This window comes from Panthera tigris, chromosome C1 (assembly GCF_018350195.1).
Source record: "Panthera tigris isolate Pti1 chromosome C1, P.tigris_Pti1_mat1.1, whole genome shotgun sequence".
Taxonomy (NCBI): Eukaryota; Metazoa; Chordata; class Mammalia; order Carnivora; family Felidae; genus Panthera; species Panthera tigris.
The window spans coordinates 71,702,591-71,729,156 of record NC_056667.1 but is presented as its reverse complement, the minus strand read 5'-3'; the positions used below and the strand labels follow the sequence as shown (position 1 = coordinate 71,729,156).

General features: G+C 35.5%; 1 protein-coding gene across 1 annotated transcript in view; it reads left to right on the top strand.

Annotated features, from left to right (window-relative positions):
* COL24A1 (collagen type XXIV alpha 1 chain) overlaps positions 1–26,566 on the top strand; it is a 398,425-nt gene that overhangs the window by 334,541 nt on the left and 37,318 nt on the right. Inside the window, exons 47-52 of the mRNA XM_015536213.2 lie at positions 574–681; positions 16,728–16,835; positions 18,616–18,723; positions 18,818–18,871; positions 19,439–19,501; positions 22,928–22,981. Of these exons, the coding sequence (XP_015391699.2) occupies positions 574–681; positions 16,728–16,835; positions 18,616–18,723; positions 18,818–18,871; positions 19,439–19,501; positions 22,928–22,981 (495 nt within the window). The remainder of the gene's footprint in view (positions 1–573; positions 682–16,727; positions 16,836–18,615; positions 18,724–18,817; positions 18,872–19,438; positions 19,502–22,927; positions 22,982–26,566) is intronic.

Genomic DNA, 26,566 nt, shown 5'->3' with positions numbered 1-26,566 from the left:
GCCAAGGGCGAGATGTCTACTTTGGGTGGCCTGTGTTGGCTCAAAAAAGAAGAGAAAATGAACACAAAATATAAGCACATTCAGACCAGAGATTCATATAGGTAATATCCACTTACCCAAGAGTAGAAAAAAAATGTTCAGACCTTTATTCAGTCATATAATCATCTATTTCAAAATGATAACAAGAAGAACTGTAATTTGTTTCTTGAGAAAATAATATGGCATGAGGTTTTGCAGATAGTAAATGATAGCTGTTTCCTATGTTGACAGATGCATATAGCTGACTTTTCACCATAGCTGGGTAAAGCATGGGCCAGTACAATGAAAAGTATCAGAGAATTACACTAAAGCTGAAAAGCTTACACAGCACATTTTAGTTAGCTTGGTGGCATTTCTGTTTAGGGAACTTTTAAAGAGTTACCTGATCTGTGGAATCCAAAAAGGAATTCAGGAAACAGGAAAATTTATCCTGGGGCAGGGTATTAAAAATGTAAACATCCCCCTCCCAAAGGTAATTGTCATTTAAACATTTGTACAGCATCTGTCTATAATCCATGTAATTTAATTACCAAGGGTCTTCCAGGCCTACCTGGGCCAAAAGGCATGCAAGGATACCATGGAGCCGATGGCATTTCAGGAAACTCTGGAAAAGTTGGGCTACCAGGAAAACAGGGACTTCCTGTGAGTAGAATGAATATCTCTTTACTTTTTGTTTCTTATTTATAAGTGTCTTTTTGCTAGACCATATGTATTTTAGCTTTCTTAGTTTTGATACTGTCTCAGATTAGCCAATCACTGCTTTAATAGTTGTTTTGGAGTTATGTTTATGATCTCCAGGGAATGTCAATGAGTACATTCTCTTGCATATTTTATATCTAATAACTCATATATAATATATGCCATTTTTTGCACATATAAAAGTTTATAAATGAGAACCATAAAGAAGCACAATTTTAGGGACTACACAACCCAACTGTGTTTTGAGTTCATCAAATATCTTAAGCCACCTTTGGAACATTGAAGGCAGCTTTGGTACTACAAAGCAGAGTTCAGTAGCTGCAGCAAAGACCAATGGCCTCACAAAATCTAAAATATTTACTCTCTTGCCTTCTACAGAAAAAAATTGTTCTGGTCTGTTTGTATTGTCACACTGTTCTTATTCTATGGCTTTGCAATGTGTCCTCATATTTAATGGGGCAAGTTCCCCTTCTTTACACTTCTACCCCCATACATTTGAGATTAGATTTGCTGGATTTCTCTAAAAACAAAATAAAAACTTGAATTGTCATTGGGTTTGTCTTGAATTTATAGCTTTATTGGGAGAAAATTCATAACTTACCATTTAGTTAATCAAATAGATGAAATATTTATTCTTATAATTTTCTATTGTCCTATAATGAAATATTTCCATAATAATAACAGCAAAAGTTCATATAATGCTAACTATGTGCCAGGTACCATGATAAAGTGTTTGACTACATCAACTCACTTAATCTTTACAATCTTATAAGATATATACAATTACGATCCTCATTTTATGCATCTAGAAACTGAGGTCAATTATACCTCAGTTTAAAAAAAATACATACATACCTACATACATTCTGAGGCACTGAGATTATCACTTTCAAGTGTCTCATAGCTAAAAGACAGCCTAACTCCATATTCTTTGCTCTTATCAATATGGAGTATTGCTTCTTAATAAAGACTTTGTGTATTATTTTTTATTTTATTTTCTAGTTAGTTATTACTTGTTTAAAGAATGTCACTAATTCAGGTTATATTCTGTACAACTGGATTTTTTTTAATTTCTAATAATTTGCTTTTGTTTCTATTGGATTTTTAAGACAGATAATACCACCTTCAAATAATGGCAGATTGATCTCTTTCCTTACATTCACTTCTTTTTCCTTCCACATAAGTTGGTAGGGACCTTCAATACTATGTTAAACAGTAGTAGCAATAGGGGACATTCTTCTACTGCACAGATCTTAGAGAATGCATCTAAAATTTCTCCGTTAAGAATATTTGCCATCTTAATTCTGTCTTTTCCTTGTCTTATACTGTCTTATTTCTTTTCTGTCTTCTTTTTTTTCTTTCCTGATTTCTATACACTAAATTTTCTTTTGCTGGTTTAAAAATTGCCCTTTCTTGGGGTGCCTGGGTGGCTCAGTTGGTTAAGCATCTGACTTCTGCTCAAGTCATGATCTCCCGGTCCATGGGTTCGAGCCCCACGTCGGGCTCTGTGCTGACAGCTCAGAGCCTGGAGTCTGCTTGGGATTGTGTCTCCCTCTCTCTACCCACCCCCGACTTGTACTCTGTCTCTCTCTCAAAAATAAATAAACATTTTTCAAAAATAAAATAAAAGTTGCCCTTTCTTTTTTGATTGATGTTTTGTACCAGTTGCACTGAACTTAAGAACCAGATATGTATATGTTGGTATGTATTAACTGTATTGATTTGTTAAATGTATCACTATCTGTATTTCTAACAAAACAAGCACTTTTATGTCCTCTCATTTCCCTTTGTCTCTATAAACTACTCTTTGCCTTCATCACTTTTTGATATTGCCTTGATTTTTACTTTTAGTTTTTATGCATTTACTTTCTCTTTTTATTTACATTGCTTCTTTTTTGAGTAATAATCAAGCTATTTGATCACTATTACTTTCAATATCCCTTATAGAATCTCCTGAATTTGTTTCTATTATTATTTCAGTACTTCCTCCAAAAAGTATTTCCAGTGTAGGTATTTGTGAGACTAACCATTGAGGCCTCATATTTCTACAGATATCTCACATATGTATGACAAATTCAACACTGTACTGGAGGTTCTAATCAATTAAGTAAGGTTCTAGTGAGGGTAATAAAAACAAGTAAAATGGAAGAAATAAAACTCTATTCATAGACAACATTATCATCTATGTAGAAAATCTTTAAGACTCTACAAGAAAAAAATAAGTAAATTTACCAGAGTTGCAGGTTGTTAGATCAGTATACAAATTTCAATTGTATTTCTATATACTAACAATGAACAATCAGAAAGTAACATTTAAAAAACACTAGTGACAATAGTGCCAAAATGGGATAACATGACCACAAAAATGTGCAAATCTATATGCTGAAAACTATAAAACATTTCTGACAAAAGTTAAAGTAGAGCTAAATAAGTGGCATATATACCATGTTCATTGATCAGATACCATTAAGACATCAATTACCTATACATTTGCAGTCTTAAAACATTAAACATACTTATCATATGACCCAGCCTTTCTCTCTTAGCCAAAAGAAATGAAAACATGTATCTGCACAAAAACTTGTCCATGAATATTCATAGCACTTATCTTTGTAATAACCCTAAACTGGAAATAACCCAAATGTTCTTCAAGAGGTCTCTGGCTAAACAAATTGTGGTATGTATGTACAATGAAATATTAGTTTGCAATAAAAAGAATGAGCTACTGACACATGCTATAGCATGAGTGAATCTCAAAATATATATGCTGAGTGAAGAAAAAGAGACAAAAAAGGGCACATACTGTATGATTCTACTTATGTAAAATCCTAAAAATTGCAAACTAATCTGTAGTGACAGAAAGCAAATCGGGGGTATCCTGTAGATGGGAGTGCTAGAGGTATGAGAAAGAGGGCTTACCAAAGGAACGCTTTTGGGGGAGGGAGCAGATATATTATCTTGATTGTGATGATGGTTTCACAAATGTGTGAAATCTTTTATGCTGACTTATCAAATTATGTACTTTGCAATTTACTTTATGTCAGTAAAGTGGCTTCATATGAGAGGGTAGGGAGAAAGAGAGAGATGACACTGAAGAATAAGTAGGAGTTAATAAATTAGGAATGATTACTGTGAGTGAGGAAAGCCCGAAAGAAACATTCTATGCAGAGATGACAGCATATACAAAGTTAGGAAGAACATAGTGTGTTTGAAAAACTAGAACATTAGCAATTATGGCTAAAGTTTAGTGAACAAGATGTATGCTGATACAGTTTGATGCCATTGAAGTACACAAGAGCCACATCATGTGAATGTTGAAGGACACGTTAAGGATATTGAACATTATCTGAAGATACTAGTACCCTGTTGAGGTTAGGAGGGACATCATCCCAATTTTCCATTTTTAGAGGACTCGCTCTGGCTTCATTATGGAAAATAGATTGAAAGGGGCAAGCATAGATACAGGCAACTAATAAGAAGACTATTTATTGCAATATTTCAGGCTGCATATCTTCATGGTTTGCACTAGACTAGTGAAGTGAAATGGAAAGAAGTGGGTGGATTTAGTGGTATTTTGGAGGTAGTTTTTACAGTACTTGATATTTGGTTAAGGGAGGTAAGGGAAGGAGAGGGATGTCAAGGATAACTTCCAAATTTCTAACTTGTGCAAGTTCCTAACTTGGTGCATTATACTGCCCATCATGAAAAAAAGCAAACAGTGAAGGAAGCCCAAATTTTATGGGTAATGTTATGACATTTAGGCAATTAGATATTCTGGCCTAGAGCTCAGAGAAAATGTCAGATATAAGTGTGAGAGTCATCAGCATATAGAAATGTACTTAATCAGAGTCATGTTAGAAAGTAGATGAAATACTCTACTTTTGAATTTTGAAAAAAATATTTACAGAAATGAAGAAAGGGTTAAGACAGCCAGTAAGGGATGTTGGGAGAATCCAGAGACTATCAACAGTAGGATGTGGTTACTGTCCTTAGACCTGAAAGGTTAAAGGAAAGAAATAATGTCAAGTCGAGAGCCAAGCTGAGGGCTGGAGCTGTGGGAAAAGGGGCACCTTACGGGAGCTGTATTTGAACGTAACCTAGCCACTGACAGAATGTCAAAGCCAGGAGGAAATGGAAGAAATAAATATAGTACTCCTTTCTCCTCTAATATCCTAGAGATATGTACCCCATTGGCCAGCCCCAACTGAAAGTGAAGAGAGGACAAGGGAACCCAGATGATAACAGTCCATGAAGGTCAAATTCCCAGGACAAACAGCAAGATAGAGAAGCGACAGTGAATAGATTTGGGGAACAAATGAAGAAAAATACAAATATTAAATAAACGATGGAAAGAAGGTCTGGTACTGAGCTGTAAGGATTTCTATCATTTAGAAATCAGGTAAAGAAGGAAAAGGAGACTACAAAGGAGACTGAAATGGAGTGATCGTAATAGGAGAAAAAGAATGTAATGTCATAGAAACTCAGGAAAAAAAATATTTCAAGGAAAAAGTCATCAACTAGATCTAATAATCCTGAGAGATTGTGATGGACATGTGTTTTATTAATTTTATTTTTTTGGTTTTTTGGCTACTCAGCATTTTAACCCCATCTTGTGTTTATAAATGTTTATGTTTACTCCCTTTTTGAGTCTTGGTGGGGGGAGGGCACCTTCTACAGAAGTCAGATTCTAGATTTTCACTTCCCATTTCCTCCTTGAAACAAGGACACAGGCCTATGACCTAGGCCTAACCAATCAGTCATGTCCAGCTAGCCCTTTGGCTGGGGAGTTAGTGATACGCAGAAGCAGGGATAATAGAGAATTCTACTCTAGTGGCAGTGGCAGTAACCCCAATAGCACTCAGGTTCCAGGGGTGACTGGAGTCCATGTCTGGCAAGCTGCGGTAATGCACTCTGCAGTATCCAAATTCTGGCTACCTAAACTTCCTTCAATTCTATGCATTTTCTGAACCTGGCTTTCTGGATTTGCCTATGAGCTACTCAGTACCTTTTCAGTAAATTTTCTGTTTAAATTATCCAGGATTAGTTTCTGGTATTTGCAAATACAGACACTGACTAGTACCAAAATCTAAAAAGATAAAATTATAACCACTATACTTTAGTATATGGAGATCATCGGTAACATCAGCATATAACCATTTGATCTGATGCGGGGGATGCAGAAATAGGATTGCAGTGCTTGAGGAGAGTGGACAGTGAGGAAATCAAGATATTCAGACAATTCAATGGAGAAATTTGGCCCTGAAAGAGAAAGGAGGGCAATAACTAGAGATGAAACTGAAATTACAGTAGAAGTTATTTTTAAGTGAGAGAAGCTTAACCACATTTAAATGCTAGATAGACCTAGTAGATATGGAGACGCTGAAGACATAATGAGGAGCAAGGAGAATCTGAGTATGAATTAGGTAATAAAACATGCATATTCTAGCTCCACTTTGTAAGCTATTCCACTTCTAATTAGGAAGTCATTTTTAAAAAACAGATTCAGAGCCACATGTCCCTTTATACATGACTTGTATAAAAACCTCATGGAATCTTATGATGAAAGGAGTTGAATGAATTACAATAATGTTGTATACCTCCCAAATCCATGAAGCTGAATGGTATCTGCTATTGCTATTAGTAAGCAATTAGGTATCAGATCATAATTCATCATCTCCTACTTTTTAGCATTTGCAAAGAATAAGAAAAATTTCACATGCATACTTTGAATATCAGAATGTCATAAATATTGAAATGTTTTGTAGCCATCAAAATAAAAACAAAATTAACTTTCCCTTGAGGAATCCCCTTTAAATAAAGCCCCAAGGTTTACACATGCCATTGGTATTTAAGAATACAGAAAATTTTTCTGTATTTCGGCTCCCTGTAGAATATATGATATGAAATCAGAATAATAGTTTTTATAAGGAACTGGTCTGTTCAATGACATTAGGTAACAATGGCCAAACTGGTCATTAGGTGAAATGATTTCTAAGTAATTATTTCTGAAACTTACTGTGGCAGTAGAAAAACTACTTAAGAGATAGTAACACAGTCTTTAAATACTAGCATATTCCCTGGAATATTTTCAACAACGGATAAGAACATCTTTCCATTGGTCTTTTTTTGTAATTTTTATTTTATTTTTTTAAATCATGGCACCGTGGTGTTTCTTGGCTTACCTTTAAAGACTGCTGGATTTTTCCACTGAGAAAAATATTTATTCTGGGATTTCTAGCATTATGCAACTGCCTGATTTTCCTAAACAATGTTCTTTCTTTTTTTTTTTTTTTTTTTTTGATGTGGCCAAGGAGTTAAAGAATTCTTGGCATATTCACTCCGCAGTTTCGGTGTTTTTCCAAGGTCATGTGACTATAACTAAAGGATAGTATTGGGGAGACTCACAGTTGCCTGTGTGAATTTCCTTCTGTAGAAATGAGTGTTTTGAGACTCGTCAATTTAGCACATCTGTAGTAAATGAGTCTACCATGCTGTTTTCATTGCGTTGGACTTCAGTAGTGCCTCAATCATTTATGAAAAAGGAAAACAACTTTTCCCTGCAAAGATCATAAATCTATTTGTCATCAAAATGAAGGCTTACCGGTCATTTTATTTTTTTATTGCTGCAACTTATAAAATTGGTTATTGGAAAAGAGGGAAAGAAACAAAAGTAGCATCTTGACTTAAGACAAGTCAAGGCTTTTCAATCTTGACTTTGCACTTTGTCAGGTGAACATAGGCTTAAGTGTTGTATAAAATGAGATGCTTGTCCTAAAAGAACATCGAAAGTCTTAAGTTTTCCACTTGTGGATTGTGCCCAGTATAGGAAGGAAAAACACACTTCATCAGCCCACTCATAATCCAAGCACAGAGTAGGAAGACCACCATGGAAGCCTCTGTTAAAGAACACCAGCAGCCCTACCACCCATCTGGTGTGTTCTCTAGCCTGTGAGCTAGTCACACTAAAGAAACTTCTGTTTCTGAGAAGATACATTTCTTTCTTCACAGTATTTTGGAGAAAGAAACATACCATCAGCAGATCCTGTCAACTCTTGATTATTAAGAGGGTAATTTCCAATTATGGTTTATCCTGATTGCTACTTTCTCTCTATTCCCCCTGCTGCTTGTTTTGGCCCATTAACTGCTCATTAGGAACTCTTCCAGAGCAGACAAAACACAGTCTGTTTGGCTGCTTATTAGCAACAAAATGAAAGATTTGCTAAAGGATGTAATGTTCCTAGTTGAGTCTCCAATGACTCTCAATCCAATAAAGTTCATAGTCTTCTTGGAATGTTGATCCTTCATGATCTGGCCTGTGTTTACATTTCCAGTGTTATAGTCCACTTTTCTCCTCACGTTTGCTGTGCATTTCAGTCATAATGGCGGCTAACAATTATTAAACACTTAGCATGTGCGAGGCACTATTCAAGGTGCTGAATATGTATGAAGTTTTTTACTCCTCACAAAAAAACCATTAAGTAGGTAGAGCTATTATCTCCAGGTTACAGAATAGGAAGGTGAGACTCCAAGAGACTAAGTAACTTGCCTGAGGTCACACAGACAACAAATAATAGAGCCAGAATTCAAAATCAGGCAATGTAGATTCAGAGCCTACCTATGTCCTTAACCACTATACTGTGCCCCTTCAGATATGCTTAATTACTTAGATATTCCTCCAAATTCTGCATATTTTCCTACTTTAATGCCTTTGTACATGCAATTTTTGTCTTCTGCTTGGAAAGCTCTTCCATCTTTCTCTCTGACTTTAGGATGAATAATTTCTTGCTCTTTTAGGACTTAATTGAATGGTTGCCTCCTTCAGACACTCTTCTTTGGATTCTTCAGTCAGAGTTAAGCCTCCCTCCTCTGAACTTATGTATACTGTATACACTGCTTCCATCAGAGGATGGATCATATGGCTGCTGATTACATATCTTCACATCTTTCTGCCCCCAAAAGATTGCAAACTCCTGTAGAATGGGGATTGTGTTTTATTCATCTTTGCATCCCTAGCACTTAGCAGTGTCGGGCCTATAGAAGGAGCTCAGTAAATATTTGAAGAATGAATATTCTTTGCATAATAACCATGACTTCGGAGACCCGAATAAAGTTAGGGTGTGTCACCTACTTAATGTCTTAAGCATCATCTATACCAGCAATACAAAAATACTTGATTCATATGGTTTTTCTGAGTATCAAATGAGACATTCTATGTGAATGTCTATTATTGAGCTATTATCATCTTTCCATAGTAATAGATATTCGTGGTTAAGCAAACATTCATTCATTCAAAAATATTTGTTTAGTGCTTAATATGAGCCAGGAGTTAGAGAATAGAGCAGTGAACAAGATGGACAAAGAATTGCCTTCGTGAAACACACATGAAACAGCAAGAAACTTCTGACACTTGACCATTTTAGACCTAAAAACAATTCATAATGCAATATGGATCAGCCCAGTAATTGAGTAGTAGTCCATACATAAACAAATCAGGCAATTCTAAATTGTGCTAAGTTCTATGAAAGAAATAAATAGGGTTTTGAAATAGAACATGTGGGAAGTAGATTATAGATGGAGTAGACAGTGGAGGCCTCACTGAGGAAGTCATACTGGGGTATATTTATACTATATATCCCTTCAGAAAACTGAGCCAGGTATATACAGAATGAAGGAAGAACACACTATGTGAAGGAATCAAAATGGAAAAACCTGCAGTCAGGAAAGAATCGGCATGTTCACAGGATTCTGAGGATCAAATAAAATAGTATGGGTATAGATTTGTTATTTTTGAAATAAAAGATGGACATTTATTTCTTCATAGTAGTGTGAGCCTAGACATGTCTAAGAGCCAAAGCATAAATGAAATAACTTCTTTCAGTCCTTGTTAGTCCTGTGATTATACGTTCTGAGCTGAGTAAAGGAGATTTCGTAAGATACATTAATTTTGCCCAATATTAGAGTGACATTTGCACTGTCCATTTTACAAGACTGACAAACCACCAGTTGTTCTAATGGAAATGTGTGAATAATTTCTGTGAGGTAATACAATGTTGAAATGCCTACATTCATTAAGGCTGAACAAGAGTTAGTTTTGTATACTCTTGAGAATAGACCTAAGTCAAGCTAACCTGACTTGTCTCAACCCTGCTCCAAGTTCCATAAGCTTTAATATGTTTAGAGATTCAAAACTAAAGTTATCTCCCAACTGTAGTATACAGCTCATTCATAAATCTTACTTCCAGCCTTTGGCTGCATTACTTATGACTGGCACTGAAGGAAAATGTTATGAATGCTACATTATTTAGATATAATGTAGCCTTGCATATAATCACCTAATAATTCCTATCCCATATTTTTTAAACAGCCAATTCTTTCCTAGGAGGGATATATTTAGTAAACCAAATAAAATGAGAAATTCTTACTTAAACAGAAGTGTTTTTAGTTGCTTGGAGTAAAGGAAGCAAAGCATTACTTTTATTAACTCATTGATTTGCTGGCTTAAACAAAAAATGCAGTACTTATGTTGCCTAATAATGCAAAAAAATTCAGGGCATCATACTTATTTTTTTGTTCTATAGAAAGCAAATTAATTTTAATTGCTATTTTCTCACACAATAAATAACTACATAAACATAATGCTAGGAACACAAAGAATGCTTGGCAGTAGGGAAAGAAAAAAACTTTTTAGTCATTTTCAAGGTGCTACTTTAAAGGAAAACATCAACTAATCTGAAGTTTAGTGTCACTTTAAATTTATTATTCTTTTGTTGAGAAATCAATAAAATTAACATTAAAAATATTTATCTTTTCATTCAACATAGTTTTAAAGATGGCACCCCTTTGTTAATCTACTTTAAAATGTGGATTTCTAGGGGCACCTGGGTGGCGCAGTCGGTTAAGCGTCTGACTTCAGCCAGGTCACGATCTCGCGGTCCGTGAGTTCGAGCCCCGCGTCCGGCTCTGGGCTGATGGTTCGGAGCCTGGAGCCTGTTTCCGATTCTGTGTCTCCCTCTCTCTCTGCCCCTCCCCCGTTCATGCTCTGTCTCTCTCCGTCCCAAAAATAAATTAAAAAAAAACAAAAAACAAAAAAAAAAAACGTTGAAAATGTGGATTTCTATTGTTGCCTGTCTTTAGCAAATTTTATTTCTTTCTTACTTATTTCTTAATATAGTTGTTTCAATCCTAATGAGATTAAGACAACTAAATTAAGAGACCTAGGGACATTCTCTGTGATGTTTCACTGTTATATACAAACCAGTCATCACTGTTCCAAAATCTTCCTCTCTCTCTGTCCTTCGAATGTGTGCAGATAACTCCATTTTCCTTTCCAGATCTTTCCATTCAATTCCAGATTGAAGGCAAATTTATACGTAAACTACTCTTTCCTTTCCCCACAGGGAAGTCAAAGTAAAAGACACAGAATCCCTCTTCTTTTCTTAACTGACATCCATTAAATAAAACAATATAACCATATTACCATAACAGTTTCTGATACATAGAAGACAATAAGAAGTAACTCTTGTGGCTGATGTTATTGTTGTTGATTACTGACCCAAGTACTTGTTTCTTTAAAATATCAAGGATTAAGCAGTCATTGGTTTCAGTCCAATCAAAATTGACACTTCCTCCAGAGTTTATTGGTTTCATCATCTGTGAACAAATTAATTGTGGTTTTGTTTACATTTTAAAATTCACTCAGAATGACTTACTCTTTGCTTATTGGTGTTAAACAAATCATTTGGAAGACATTGGAAAGAATGCCTAGGCATAAGCATCTGTTTCTCTTGAAAGCAAAATTACTCATCCATCTTTGTGTTCATAATAAGAAATATTTGTTCTCTACTTGTATGAAACATTGTTTGGAACTTTGTACAGAACACTCTGCTACTATCCTCAAATTTCTCTCTAAGAAACCAACATGAACAATAAATGACTTGGAACATAGTCATTGTGCTGTGCTAAATATGTGATAGCACTGCAAGTAAAGTTTCTAGTTTTCAGTTAACCCTACGGACTAGTTCTAGGGTCCTTTTTATTCTCAGCTAAAAATACCTATTGACTTCGGGAGCGTTCAGCAGTGTCTGAATGTCCATTGTCCATGCATTACCCAAAAGATACATTTTTTTTTACTGTTAGCAAATAAAGTTCTTAAAAATTGCCTAAAATTACAAGTAAAGTGCTAATATTTCAGAATTTTGGAACGTTGAGGTATCCTCAAATTGTCTAGGGTAATCTGTCATATGATATCCTCTCCCTGTGGCATCTATTAATTCTATAATACATCCAAGGATAGGCTATTCACAGCTTTGCAAGACAATCCACTTAAAAAAAAATCCTTACATTTCACCTAGTTTAACACTGGACGTAAGTCTATATATTAACCTAAGTCTGTATGATTTTTTTTCCTTGCTTACATACCCTTCCTTCCATCTTTTGTATGACCTTTTAGAATCTGCTTTCTCTGCAGGCCACTGGTTTCTTTACATTTTTCACCTTTTTTTGTTTTTCGTGGGGAGGGCACTATTCATCAAAATTTGTTTTTGAGACTTGCCTTTTCTATAAAGTCTTATTTCTATTAGACGCCTGGCCATTGGTATGACACCTACGTCTTCACTAAACATTTTGAAATTTTATCTCAAGGTCTCAGGTGACTGACTGGATTTGCTTTCATTTGCATTAATGAGTTCTAAAATGGCATCAAGTCCCGGGGCACCTGGGTGGCTCAGTTAGTTGAGCGTCCGACTTCGGCTCAGGTCATAATCTCACAGTTTGTGAGTTTGAGCCCCACATCAGGCTCTGTGCTGACAGCTCAGAGCCTGGGGCCTGCTTCGGATTCTGTGTCTCCCTGTCTTTGTTCTTCCCCTGCTCAGCTGTCTCTCTCTCAAAAATAAATAAAGATTTAAAAAAAATTTTTTTAAACGACACCAAATCCTGAATCCAGGATTTGTGTGGCAGGGGAAAAGAAATAGGATAGATTACATGCATCCAGGGTCCTCAAATTCATGTGACAAGGGGAAGGAAATAGAGATAAGTGCACTTAGGTTAAGGTGCAAGCAATATGTAAGAACCATATAACCACCTGAAACTTAAGTTCACAATGTGGATCTCTCTCTTTCTCTCTCTCTCTCTCTCTCTCTCTCTCTCTCTCTCTCTCTCTCTCTCTGTGTGTGTGTGTGTGTGTGTGTGTGTGTGTACATGTTCTCTCTGCCCCACCTTCCTCTCTCTCTCCATCTCTCTTTCTGTCTCTTTGTCTCTACCTCCCCTCTCTCCCTCTCTTTTCTCACTTACTCCCCTTCTCTCCTTCTCTCTCTCTTCCCCTATTTTGTCTTCATAATGGTTGCTTACATATATCAAGAACCACTAATGTAGAGAAATGATGAGAGAGAAAATGGCTAATGTAGATTGGGACAAAAAAAGTTTAAAGATCAACCTAGGAATATGAACCTATACTCTGTAGGCATCTCTGTATATGTGTCCAGCTAGTACATGGCACGTAGTGATATAGAATACATTTACATTCATTACTATAGTGAGTTTTGTGATCATGAAGAAAATCTACATAGAAAAGGTAATTCTTTAACCATGTTGAATTATTCACTGTAAGTAAGAAAATAAAAAGATATGTGATGATATAATTTGGAGGAAATAACTTGGAGAAAAAAGGAAAAATACTTTAGTATTATATTCAAAATTGGCTTTATCTTTAAATCCTATTCTCCCAACCAGGCCTTCTACAGGAATACTCTCTTTAGCAAATCATCTTTCCTATTACATTTGTAACTTTAAGGGCAATATCTTTATCTTATGATCCAGTTCTACTCTACTTTATCAGTAATTCCTGTTTTGATCAGCACCAAAAGTAATTTCCCCTATTCAGAACCTCTCTAGAATTTGCTTTCTATCTCTCTTCTCATTTGGCAATTTTTAAAATATTTCTGTATTTATTATAACTGTTTATATAATTACATTTTATCCTTTTCACTTAATGTTAAGCTCCTTGAAAACAAAAACATATTTATATTTGTATTCCCCATATGGCTTCCCATGGTACCTTCCTTTCACATAGATGATATTCTATATCATCATCAATTTTTTGCTGAATGCATGAAAGAATGATTGCACAACCCAATTTAGTATCCCAGGAATCAACTGAGAAAGTAGTGGTCATCTAGAACAAAAGTCAACAAATGTTTTCTGTAAATATTGGTAACTATTTTAGGCTTTGCAAGGCAAGAGGCAAAATTAAGGGTTTTATTTAAGAACTTATGCAACAAAAGATAAAATAGATTTTCAGTAAGTTTTTCTTCATGCAATTCAAAATAAAATTTAGCACAACTTTTTTTTATATATATATTTTTTTTATTTTTTATTTTTTAATATATGAAATTTACTGTCAAATTGGTTTCCATACAACACCCAGTGCTCATCCCAAAAGGTGCCCTCCTCAATACCCATCACCCACCCTCCCCTCCCTCCCACCCCCCATCAACCCTCAGTTTGTTCTCAGTTTTTAACAGTCTCTTATGCTTTGGCTCTCTCCCACTCTAACCTCTTTTTTTTTTTTTTTTTTATTCTTCCCCTCCCTCATGGGTTTCTGTTAAGTTTCTCAGGATCCACATAAGAGTGAAACCATATGGTATCTGTCTTTCTCTGTATGGCTTATTTCACTTAGCATCACACTCTCCAGTTCCATCCACGTTGCTACAAAAGGCCATATTTCATTTTTTCTCATTGCCACATAGTATTCCATTGTGTATATAAACCACAATTTCTTTATCCATTCATCAGTTGATGGACATTTAGGCTCTTTCCATAATTTGGCTATTGTTGAGAGTGCTGCTATAAACATTGGGGTACAAGTGCCCCTATGCATCAGTACTCCTGTATCCCTTGGATAAATTCCTAGCAGTTAGCACAACTTTTTGTTGGTAATACAATTCTAGTAATGAGAAAAAATGGAATTATTAGTGGGAGGGAGGTAACATTTAGCTTATTACAGTTCCATATCATCAAAATTTTCTTTTTATTTGTTAATGCTGACCCATAATGAGATTTTGCATGTTTTACATACTTCATCTTTGAAAATTCTTTTCACACAGATAGGTACTACCAAAGTCACAAACATATGATTTTAACTGTGCCTATTCGTTGCTTGGAAGGAATTTATAAAATTCTGTTAGAATCTTCTCTTGATATTTGCCTTCTATTATGTCATTACATTGCATATTATTCATATCCAATTGGACTTTAGGTGAAAACTTCTCAGCTGCACAGTTAAATGGATTTTGAAGTCCACAAATTTCTTGCCTCTAGTGCTAAAAAATGCTACTGGCAGTAGTTGAGCTCAGAAAATCTACCCACTACAAATTTATATGGAAATGACGGTCTCACTTACTGTTTTAAATCTTGGCACCAATAGGAAATATATAAAAGTTGCTTCACATTACTTGTGATTTGAACATTAGTTGTCATCAAAATAACTTTACCACACGGGGTGGCTGGCTGACGCAGCTGGTGAGAACATGTGACTCTTGATCTTTGAATTGTGAGTTTGAGCCCCATGTTGGGCATAGACATTACTTAAAAAGAAATGACTTTACCACAGTACATGCTTCACAAATAGGCATTTCCTTGCCTTGTAATTTTAGGTTGAATTCATTGATAAACATTATAGGGTCTGTAGCAAAATCTAATATCTGAAGTCACTCATTATTCAATAATAGAGGTTGAGGGTGGTTCTTCTCATTCAAAACAATTTCAATCTTGGTCTCAAAATATCTCAGTAAAACTTTATCCCTGCCAAGCCATCAAATTGCTTTGTGATAGGGAAAATGAGGATATTCAGGTTCTATTTTCACACAAAAAAATCACAGAATGGATGAAGGTTGCAAGAGTCAATGGAGTTCACTGTGGACACTACTTGTTCAACAATACATGCTAGATTCAAGTATTTTCCTCAGTGTAACTGATGGTGAATAATAAAATGAATATCCCTAGCTTTAAGTACTGTACATTTTCACAATTTTTGTAAATTTGTCCAGTAAATCTTCTTCCAATGCTTTGCTATCAGTTTTATCACATTTTAGCCGATTCCATTTGAGGTTGTACTGATTTAGTGCTTTAATTTCTTTGAAAATTTCCTCACCTATAGTCAATTACAGACTGTTCATATACGTTAATTCTTTAGTCACTTTAACACAGCATTGACTCCCCAAATAAACAACTGAGTTATAATGCTAACATCTGTCAGTTCATCAAGAGGCAAGGAAAACCATTCCAAAGCATTTACCTTGTTTTTTAATTGCTTATTGATGCTGCTCCAATGTCTTCAACATTTCAGGCCATTGTTCTTGCCAAAAGGCTAACTGAATCTTAAACAAGTTTACTTTGGGTACATGATTTAAGTCATGTCAGTAAGTGACTTTCCTTGCTGGGCTAACAAATGAACCACTCAGAAACTCTAAAAAAAAAAGTTTTTAAACTTTTTAAATTTTAATTGCGACATGAGTGACATAGAGCTTATATTAGTTTTAGGTATACAACATAATGACTCAATATGTGTATATATTGAGAAAATGATCACCACAGTAAGTCTGGTTAATATCCATAGAATTTTTTTCTTAAGGAAACATTAATCAGTTATTAGAGTTGTCATGCACACCCAAATATAATACAGAAAGTTAGAATACAATGAACATACTTTACACCTAGGCTATTTAAGTCAGAAGGTACTGAGAGACTGTACTGCCTCAGTATTTTCATTTTAAATACCTCAGACCATTATATTAACTATAATTAGAGACTTTAGGTAGGTAAAACATGACTTAAATATTTCACTTATTTGGGAAAGAAGCCCAGGATAACTCTCAAACCTGACCAGTGTCTCAACAGTAGCCTTTCAGAACACCAACGCCTCCTACAGTTACTGAGCCTCTGGATAGAGTTTTAGGAAATACCCCCAATTTTAATTTCTTACCTATGTTATTTAGGGCACCAGAGGCAGCCCAGGAAGAGCAGGACCAGCTGGGTCTCCCGGTCCTCGAGGAGCCAAGGGGCCATCAGGCCTTCCAGGAAGCCCAGGGGTTCCAGGCCCAAAGGTACTTTAACATTTTCTTCTGATGGATGAGGAGCACTACTAACGTGCTTATTGTACCTGAGTTCATTGGCTGAATCACACAATGGTAAGATTAATCATGTTTTAAAAATTTGACCAATAATAACACATTAGGAAAAACAGTGTATGGCCTTGACATACTCATCTCCTGTGATAACCACAGTGCATGTAATTTGCCAGAACAACTCATTAACTCAGAACTGGCAATGCTTAGGGGCACTTGGGCAGCTCAGTCTGTTCAGCGTCTGTTTTCAGCTCAGGTCATGATCTCACAGTCTGCGAGTTCGAGCCCCACGTCAGGCTCTGTGCTGACAGCTCAGAGCCTGGAGCCTGCTTTGGATTCTGTGTCTCCCTCTCTGTCTGCCCTTCCCCTACTCACGCTCTGTCTCTCAAAAATATATAAACATTTTTAAAAAAATGCCCTTTGACTCGTTCTGTTTCTTCTTCCCCCTCTGTCATCTACTTTCTCCTCCAAAAAAAAAAGAGAAATCTTATTACTTCTGGATCCATACTTTCTTAGATACACTTTCTATTCCTCTGAGCCTGAACCTAACCAACCAATTTATAAATCTGATAAGAGTAGAGCTTATTTCATAGAGTCAAAGTGATCGTAATTAAATCCGGCATTGAATGGAATGTTGTCACATGTCAATAGGCTTTCCAAACAAAACCTGTTTCAGAGCTATCTCAGTGCAGAACTGACCCAGACAACAAAGAGATTAGTCTAGTGTCTAAAGTGATTTCATAAAAGCCTAGGATTGAGATGTTGTCACCGTCATCATATTACCTCTTAACTTTTCATAGTTCCACTTCTAAAGAATGTACAGATATTCTGATCCATATGGGTAAACTGGAAATGACTCATCCCTTTCCACTAAAATTCAAAGTAGTTGAACAAATGCTAAAACTAGGAAAAGAAATAAGATTCCTCTCTTTAATGTGTGAATCTGCAATAAAAAGGATCCATATTTGTCAAGTCCCAAAGCTATATCTTTGTCTTCAGACAGTGAAAGATAATTTGCTAATCTTAAAGAATCTTTGATCAAAGTCTACCAAGCTTCATTTTTCATTAACTTATCTGCAAACTCTACCTGATTCTTATTTTAGACATGGTGTGAAAGATATTTCAACTTTCACTTGAAAAACAAAATAAAAGTAAATTTAGAAAAGACTTAACCTTTGCAAATAAAATAATGGCGATTAAGTATATCATTAAGTGGAATTTTAGAGGAGATAAAGGGAATTTATATCAAAGGAACCTTGAGAAACAGGTAATAGAAATTTCTTAATGACAGGATTGAAAAGACAACCATGACAAAAACCAGGGTTCACACTTCAGGAGAATCTGCTTTTTTTCTTGTATAAGCTGAATCATCTCTGTATGGTGAGAAGAACGCAGCAAAATAACACCAACTCAAATACAGTGCACATTCCGTCATATGTAATATACAACCCACACACACACCACACATTCACCATTCTCTCGTTAGCCCCACTGCCTTCTTTCTAGCTTTTAGGTACCCCCTTCCCTCTTCTTTCCACACTTATGACCATAATCCTTGGAATTTTCTTTCTTCACTGCTACATGTATTGTTCATTATAATCAAATATTACTTATGTGGAAAATATCAGTAGGAAGAATGACCATGCAGAATTTGATCTCCTGAGTGTCCTGTACTATACCTAAAGATTGACTTGTATTTGGGTTTCAATTATGTTGGTAGATTCTAAAGTCAAGATCACCTTTCTTTTTTTGTCCATAGGGTGAACAAGGACTACCCGGACAACCTGGAATTCAAGGTAAAAGAGGCCATGGAGGAGCACAAGGTGATCAAGGACCACGTGGAGAGCCTGGCCTTAAAGGGCAGCCTGTATGTGCCAACTCAGAAATTCACTAAGTATTATTTTTCTCCAGATCAGGCCACCGTTGCACAATAATGATGATCATATCTATTCATATTGCAGGGAGAACATGGTGTCCAAGGTTTGACAGGTTTCCAAGGATTCCCAGGCCCCAGGGTACGTTTACATGTTTTCTGCTATTCATCAGAAAGATGTTGAAACACCAGTGTTTAGTCTCTGACTTGAGTTTTTGTATATTTTAATCTGTAAAATTTCAGTTGGTACAGAGTTATATGTTTGAATTTTAAATATGTTAATTTAAAATTTATGTAGCTATAGATTTCCCTACCAATTTTATTGAATAATTTGCTTTTGTCTCCCTCACATTCCATTTTCCCAAACATTTTATTGTGAAAGTTTTCACACATACAGCAAAGTTGAAAGAATGGGTGAAAACCCGTATACCTATTACCTAGATTCTACCATAGCTTTTTACTCCACTTGCTTAATCATGTATCTATCTGTCCCTCTCTCCCTCTCTCAATTCAGTTTGGTGTACTTCAAAGTAAATTGCACACTTTAGTACAGTTCCTCCAAAGCACTCAGCATGCACATCATTAACTATCCATTTACATTCCATATTTTCAGAGCCAACTCTTAATAAATTGTTACAAGATTATTTCACTCGTAAAATGTCCATATAGAATTAAAGATTTTGACTTTTTATTTTTATTATATTTTTAGGGTCCTGAGGGAGATGCTGGCATCATTGGAATATCAGGTCCTAAAGGTCCTGTTGGACAGAGAGTAAGTATAAAGTCATTGTACTTGCCCAGAAATTGTGTTTCTTTGCTAATTGCAGGAATCAGCATTAAGAACTCTGATAATAATTGATATACTCCAAATTAATAACTTAATAAAATGATTTTTAAGATAGAAACCCATTAGATCACATGCAAGGGTTCTCAGCCTTTTTCAGTTCACATACTAATTTGAGCAAAAGATCCCATAGACCAACCATATTCCTAGCTCTTACTTACAGTACATATCAGAATTAATGTTGACACAGGATAATGTATTTATTAACTTACGCTCAGAACAAAAAATAAAGGGTTTCATGTTATCAGCATTAATATAACCAGAGACCAGAGACCACACCCATGCACCACGTGGAGGAGGCTTGCCTATGGCCAGAGCTCCTCACCCCACACTTTGAAACATATTTCCCAATACCAATGTTTCCCCAGCTCAGGAGTGGGTATCCCTAGAGAGTGATGAGGAACTGCTTAAAGAGTTGCGAAGATTGGGGTCTGAAGAATTCCAATTAGCTGGTCGGTGCCTGGAATTGCAAATTATAGCAAATATAAATAGGGATAGATAAGCCATCAGCAGTTTTTGTTGGTGTGTTTTTTGCTTTTTGGTTTTGTTTCTGTTTCTACTAACCAGTCTCCTAATTGATGAGATGATGTATAAAACTGAAAAGAAAACAAGCTATAAAACATCCAGCCGTGGTTTCCCTGCAGCAGTGGCACCCCCTAGGCTAACTGCAGCTGCTAGGGCGAGGGTGAAGAGAGCAGAGAGAGGCAGGAGAGTGGCCCAGAAGTAGGAGAAAGGAGTCATGAAAAACCTCACAGCTGAAAACCACTGTCTTACACAAAATATTAAATGAAAAGTCAAATTTTTGAAATCCTGCACCCTTTCCCCAACTCTTAGCATAAATTCTTTTCGGTAATACACAGGTCAGTGTTGTCATGGGACGTGGTTATTTAAAGACCCTCCTCAGCATTTCTTCAGGTGCAAATTTATTAATTATTTTTATGATTTCTGAAGAACTGTGGAAAGTTAGGGCTTTTATATAAAGCCCTATTCTTGATTATCCACAGGTGAGTTATATGTGGACAGGCTTCTCTACAATAAATATTGCTTTGAAGTTCTTATATATGTTAAGTTCTCTACTAATTAAATCCATTCATTCTAGTTTTATTAAGTTCTCAATCAATTAATCCTTTCTTGCTACTCAAAGAGAAGTTGGCTTCCTGCCTAGCATCTGTTCTAAGCAGAATCTTACAAAGTGCTGGGTCTCTGTCGGCCAGGGTCTGAGCCTATACTGCTTTGCAGCTCCAGAAATTGTATCAGTTCACCAATGGTAAAGTTCTGATAACTGCTTACAAATACTAATGCATAAATGCAGCTATCTCTTATTAAGTCATTATAGATACAAGTGAAAGTCATGATAGGTTAATGTTTTGTAAGAAACTATTATGTACCAGTGCTCAGTGTGTTACCCTTATATCATTTAATCCTCATAAAAACACTGCAAGAGATGCTATTATCCCCATTTTTCAAGTGGGCAAACCAAGTCTCTGAAAGGTAACTTGCTCAAGGCCATGGGTGGCAAGTAGAAGAAACAAAATTTTAATCCACAGCTGAATGACCAAATAATATGTTACAAAGTTGCTTGCTAGTTGCATAATTAGAATATAGAATGGATATTAAGTGGCTAGTTCTTGCTCAATAATCAATAAATACTTGATGATTAAATAAATTAAATTAATTGAAGTAGGAAATCTGGATTAATTGTCCTCCATTTCAAAGATTATTTATGTAGTTAACTGGCAACAACCATTAAAATCATAACACCTCATCTTTTGGACACATTTAAATAAACATAGACAATTTTTTTGCTGTCTTGATCTTTGTTTTCTAGAGTTCATGAATACCTCTCCATTCTTTTAACAAATCATTCTAAATAGTTCGATCACAGTCAAGTTCATTATGTTAAAGCTTTGTTGACTTTTTTTCAGTGATAAACCAGTCTAGGGCTTATATTTGATTAGGTTAGGAAATCAACTCTCTTTATTTGACTGTGGATCTTTGAGATTTAGGTACCATATTTACAAATTATCACTTAAAGTCAATCTTTGTGTTTAAAAGTGATTCTATTAGATTTACTTTTATAGCACCAGCTAATTTCTCTCATTCTAGGCTCATTCTAGTCCATCTATTGATAGACTCCATGACATAATGATCTCAACTGATAGTATTTTCTGCACCTTAGCAGGAGTTGGACAGAGAAATCCTATTAGATATCTACATTTAAGTGTTCAGGTTAAGTGTGAGCCGGAAAGACTGAAAGTTGCTGCCAGTGGAACTGGGCATGGAGTTTGAGGGAAAATAACTAAAACAGGTGTTTTGTATTCATAAAGAAGCAGTAAGTCAGACAAAGAAAGGAAAATACAGTATGATCTTATTTATATATGGAATCTAAAAAATAAAACAAACCAACAAAACAAAGCTGAAACAGACACGTAGACATATGGAAACAAACTGTTGGGTACCAGAGGAGAGGAGGAGTTGGGAGGCAGGCAAAATAGGTGAGGGGAATTAAGAGTTACAGACTTCCAGTTATAAAATAAGTAAGTCATGGGGATGTAATGTACAGAATAGGAAATATAGTCAGTAATTACAGTAGCCTCTGTCTGGTAACAGGTGGTAACTAGACTTATTGTAGGGATCATTTTATAATGTATAAAAACATTTAATCACTGTGATGTACACCTGAAACTAATAGAACATTGGATGTGAGTTATACTTCAGTTGAAAAAAAAGATATGTTCTATATTTAGTTTGGGAGGAGTTCACCAGATTGGGCTTATTCAAGGTGATCTTCATAATTAATAACAGCTTACGGTTTCAAAATCATTTTTCTCATTTAATTCTAATAATGGCCCTATGAAGTATGCAATCTTATGTAACAGATGGAGAAACTGAGGTTGGTCACCTGTGATGATCTGTGTTTCGTTCCCATACTTTCTCTCAGTTCCATGCTGCATGTCCCTTAGACATCTCCTTCAACATCTGTAAAGAAAGTTATTCAAAATTTTTGTTTATCATTCTATATAGTCTTCTTTATGTAAAGTAATTGCATTTGTTATGAAATGACCCACATGTAAAATGGCATCATTGAAGTTATATCACTACATGAAAATTATAAGGCTGATTTATGTTTGTTAGAAATTATACGGATGTAATTCTCCCGATAGGAATCTGTAATGTACAGAATTGTGTCACATGCTGCAAATCAAAAGTACTATGATTTCTCCTGATTTTATATTTTTTTAAAAAACTGAATGATGCAGATATGGACTGTTTTACCATTGCACAAGAAATTTTCTAGAATTTTTCTTCATTATACCGGCAGTGAGACTGACTGATGTTCTTTTACCCCAACAGGGAAACACTGGCCCCTTTGGCAAAGAAGGTATAATAGGCCCAACAGGTAGAACTGTAAGTTTGTTACAATATAGGTCTTCCTTTTCTTTTTCGTATTCTTATTTTTTCCTCTTTAATCCTATTTCTGGAGTAATTCAAAAAGGATCACGCTGAGTGTTTGAGAAGCCAAGGGCAAAAACAGATGTTATGTTTTCATCTGGAAGGTGATTACTGAGAACTTAGAGATTATATGTGTAATGAGGAAGGTGTATATAGTGAGGTAGACACTTAAAACTGTGGAGTAGAGAAAGGAAAATAGAACAAGGGAGGTGGGTTGAGCATTATTAGCATAGAGGTGATCACTAACACACGAAAAAGAATCCATGTTCTGAGGGAGAAAGTATAGCAAAAGGCAGCCAAGATTTGAGTATTTGGAAGTGTCCACTATAAAGAGATAGTTGGTGGGAAAAACAGGAAAAAAAAAACAGGAAAAATCAGGAAAAACAGAAAAGCACAAGGTTCAGATAGATGAGTTTCAAGAAGTAGTTAACAGTGATCTTTAAGAAAATAAATTACAGTAGAAGATAAAGTACATACTTCAGTGAGGAAGGAACATTTAATAACTTTTGTCAAATTCTTAAAGAATTTAAACATTTAATAACTTTTCTCAAATTGTTACAGAAAACGTTTGAAGTAGGTATTATTTGCATTTAAGACATAGGGAAACAGATTAGGTTCATGGAGGTTCGCCTAATTATTCAAGGTGGTACAGCTAGTGAATGACATAGGTGTTGTTTCTTCCTTCAAGAACAGTGCTTTTCTCCTCCTTTCAAGGTGCATCTGGAGAGGACTGAGGTAACTAGTAGATACCAGTGCCTTTATAAATTTGACAAATAAAACAATGGTTGGTGAAGTCATGGGAGAGTTTTACAATACCAACAGTAGTGTTAAAATACAAAAGAAAGAACCCAGTAGATAGGGGCAAATTGAGACTTGGGGAGGAAAGGTGTATTCCCTGCAGGGAACCAATATTTTGAACGATTTCAAAGTGTTATGTAGAGAGACATAGAGTTTTACTATATAAAATGGAATGTTTCGGGTATTAAGTCCAACTATTCTCTTTGATAAATTAGGGAACAATTTCCCACCAAAGTTGCTGAATTTTTGATTTTACAAATATGAAATGTATAAGTCAACACTTCTCTAGATTTTCAGCATTTACTACTCAGAGCTATATAGTCTACGTGGGAGATTTTAAGTGGGAGAATTCTCATATTTTGGTGGGTGGTTCTTCAATAAGCTAAGGAACACATACTGTTCTGATTACTCAATGATTGTTCTGTTCTGTCAAAAATGTGAAATATCAATTGGTCAAGGAAACCATGATAAAGAAATGGCTCAATTAAAATACCTCACTGTGTTTTGTTTACAGATAGTTCTTAAAGCCCTTGTAATATTTAGCATGCGTGTCAAATTTTTTCCATATTCTATTTTTTTCCATTCTAAGAAGAAACTTCTAAGAAAAGTTCACTATGAAAGAATAAGCACTTGAGAGTGGCCAAAACTTTGTGGGAAAAAAAAATAGTGGTGGGGGATGGAAGACTTGCTTTTGCAAATAAGGAAACATTACTTCAAAATCATTGTAAATGAAACTATAAGGTATTACAAAGGAATAAACAAATAGATGAGTTTAACAGGCTAGAGCCCAAAATTAGATCTTGGAATATATAGGAATCTAATTATAACAAATGGTATATCAGGATGATTTGGGCTGTAAGTTAATAGGAACCCTGAATCAAACTGGCTCTAATAATAAGGAAATTTGTATCACATTAATGGGAAGCCCAGAGGTAGGAAGGGCTTTGGATTTGGCTTACTTAGTGATTTTGTTATGTTGTCCAACACCAGGTTCTTTCCACGTCTCTGCTCTATCATCCTGAATGTGATCTTCATAATTGGGCTTATAGAAAGATGACTACAATTTCTCAGCAATTACATCCAGATATAATTATCCAAAGTGAAAACTGATCTATAGCCCTATCTTGGGAAAAATTAAGTTTTTTCCGGAAGCCTTCCACTGCATTTTTCCTCATGTCCATTGATCAGCTACGTGTCCATTCCTATACCGGTGACAGGAAAGGGAGATGGAATTACTTTAAGTCACAGCATTACTATAAGGAATTAGAACCCTATTTCACCCAACTTTTTTTTTTATCTTTTTAAAAAAGACTTTAAAGTATAAAAAACAAATCTAGAAAGCTGAAGTATAGCTTAAGGGTTGAGGAGACCTTTATTTATTTATTTATTTATTTATTTGTTTTTAATGTTTTTTAAATTTACTTTTGAGAGAGAGAGATAGAGCATGAGCAGAGGAGAGGCAGAGAAAGAGGCAGGCAGAGGATCCAAAGCAGGCTCTGTACTGACAGCAGTGAGCCCTCTGTGGGGCTCAAACTCACATACTGTGGGACTGTGACCTAAGCCAAAGTTGTATGCTCAACCAACTGAGCCATCCAGGTGCCCCTGAGGAGACCCTTTGTATAAGAAAGGAAATCTGAAAACCACAAAAGAACAGAATATGTATTTGAATACTTGAAAATTTTAAATTTTGTATGGAAAAAGTTTCCGTAAACAAAATTAATGTAAGTTGGGCAAAAATAATTGCAAAAGCATACGAGTTGATGTATAAAGAGCTCTTACAACTTAGTATGAGAAAGATAGAAACTCAATAAAAAATTGAAGAACAAATCCAAAGGGTCAATAATTATTTGGAAGGATGCTTTCCTAACTTACAGTCACATAAATGCAAATTAAAGTAATAATGAGATATTACATCTAACCTCTCAGAAGGGGATTAGGGAGAACAGTACTCATCATCAGTAGAAATGTGAATTATAGCCTTCATGGAAGGATATTTGTTAAAATATAAGTACATATACCCTCTGACCAATCAGTTCCACTTTGAGAAATTTGTGCCATAGAAATTAAGTACTCATAAATTATAGAAAGTTTTTTTCACAGTACTGGCTATATTAGGAAAAAAAGTTTGAAATCACATGAATGTTCATCTGTAGAGGAATGGTTGAGTAAATAGTGGTCTAGCCATTTCATAGAATATTATGCAACTATTGAAAACAACTAGTTATATCTAGTTCAGTGGACTTGTGGTTGTTCATGCTGTATTGTTAAGTGTGAAAAATCTGATTCACAGAAGAGTATACAATATGAGATCAGTTTTATAAAATATTACCAATCACCCCATACATACATTAATATATTTGTCAGTATTTCATCAAAAAAAAAAGGTATGGAAAGATATGTACCTACTTGTTAATACTGGGCTGGAGGTGAGGGAGGGTATTAAAAACAAGTTCTATAGAGATATCTTAAAAATTAGTTCTTGTGGGGGGTGCGCCTGGGTGGGTCAGTCAGTTGAGCATTTGACTTTAGCTCAGGTCATGATCTCATGGTTTATGAGTTTGAGCCCCGTATTGGGCTCTCTGCTGTCATCTCAGAGCCTGGAGTCTGCTTCAGATTCTGTGTCTCCCTCTCTCTCTGCCCCTCCCCTGCTAGCACTCTGTTGCTCCCTGTCTCTCAAAAATAAAATGTTAAAAAAAATTAGTTTTGGGGGGCACCTGCGTGGGTTAGTCGATTAAGCGTCTG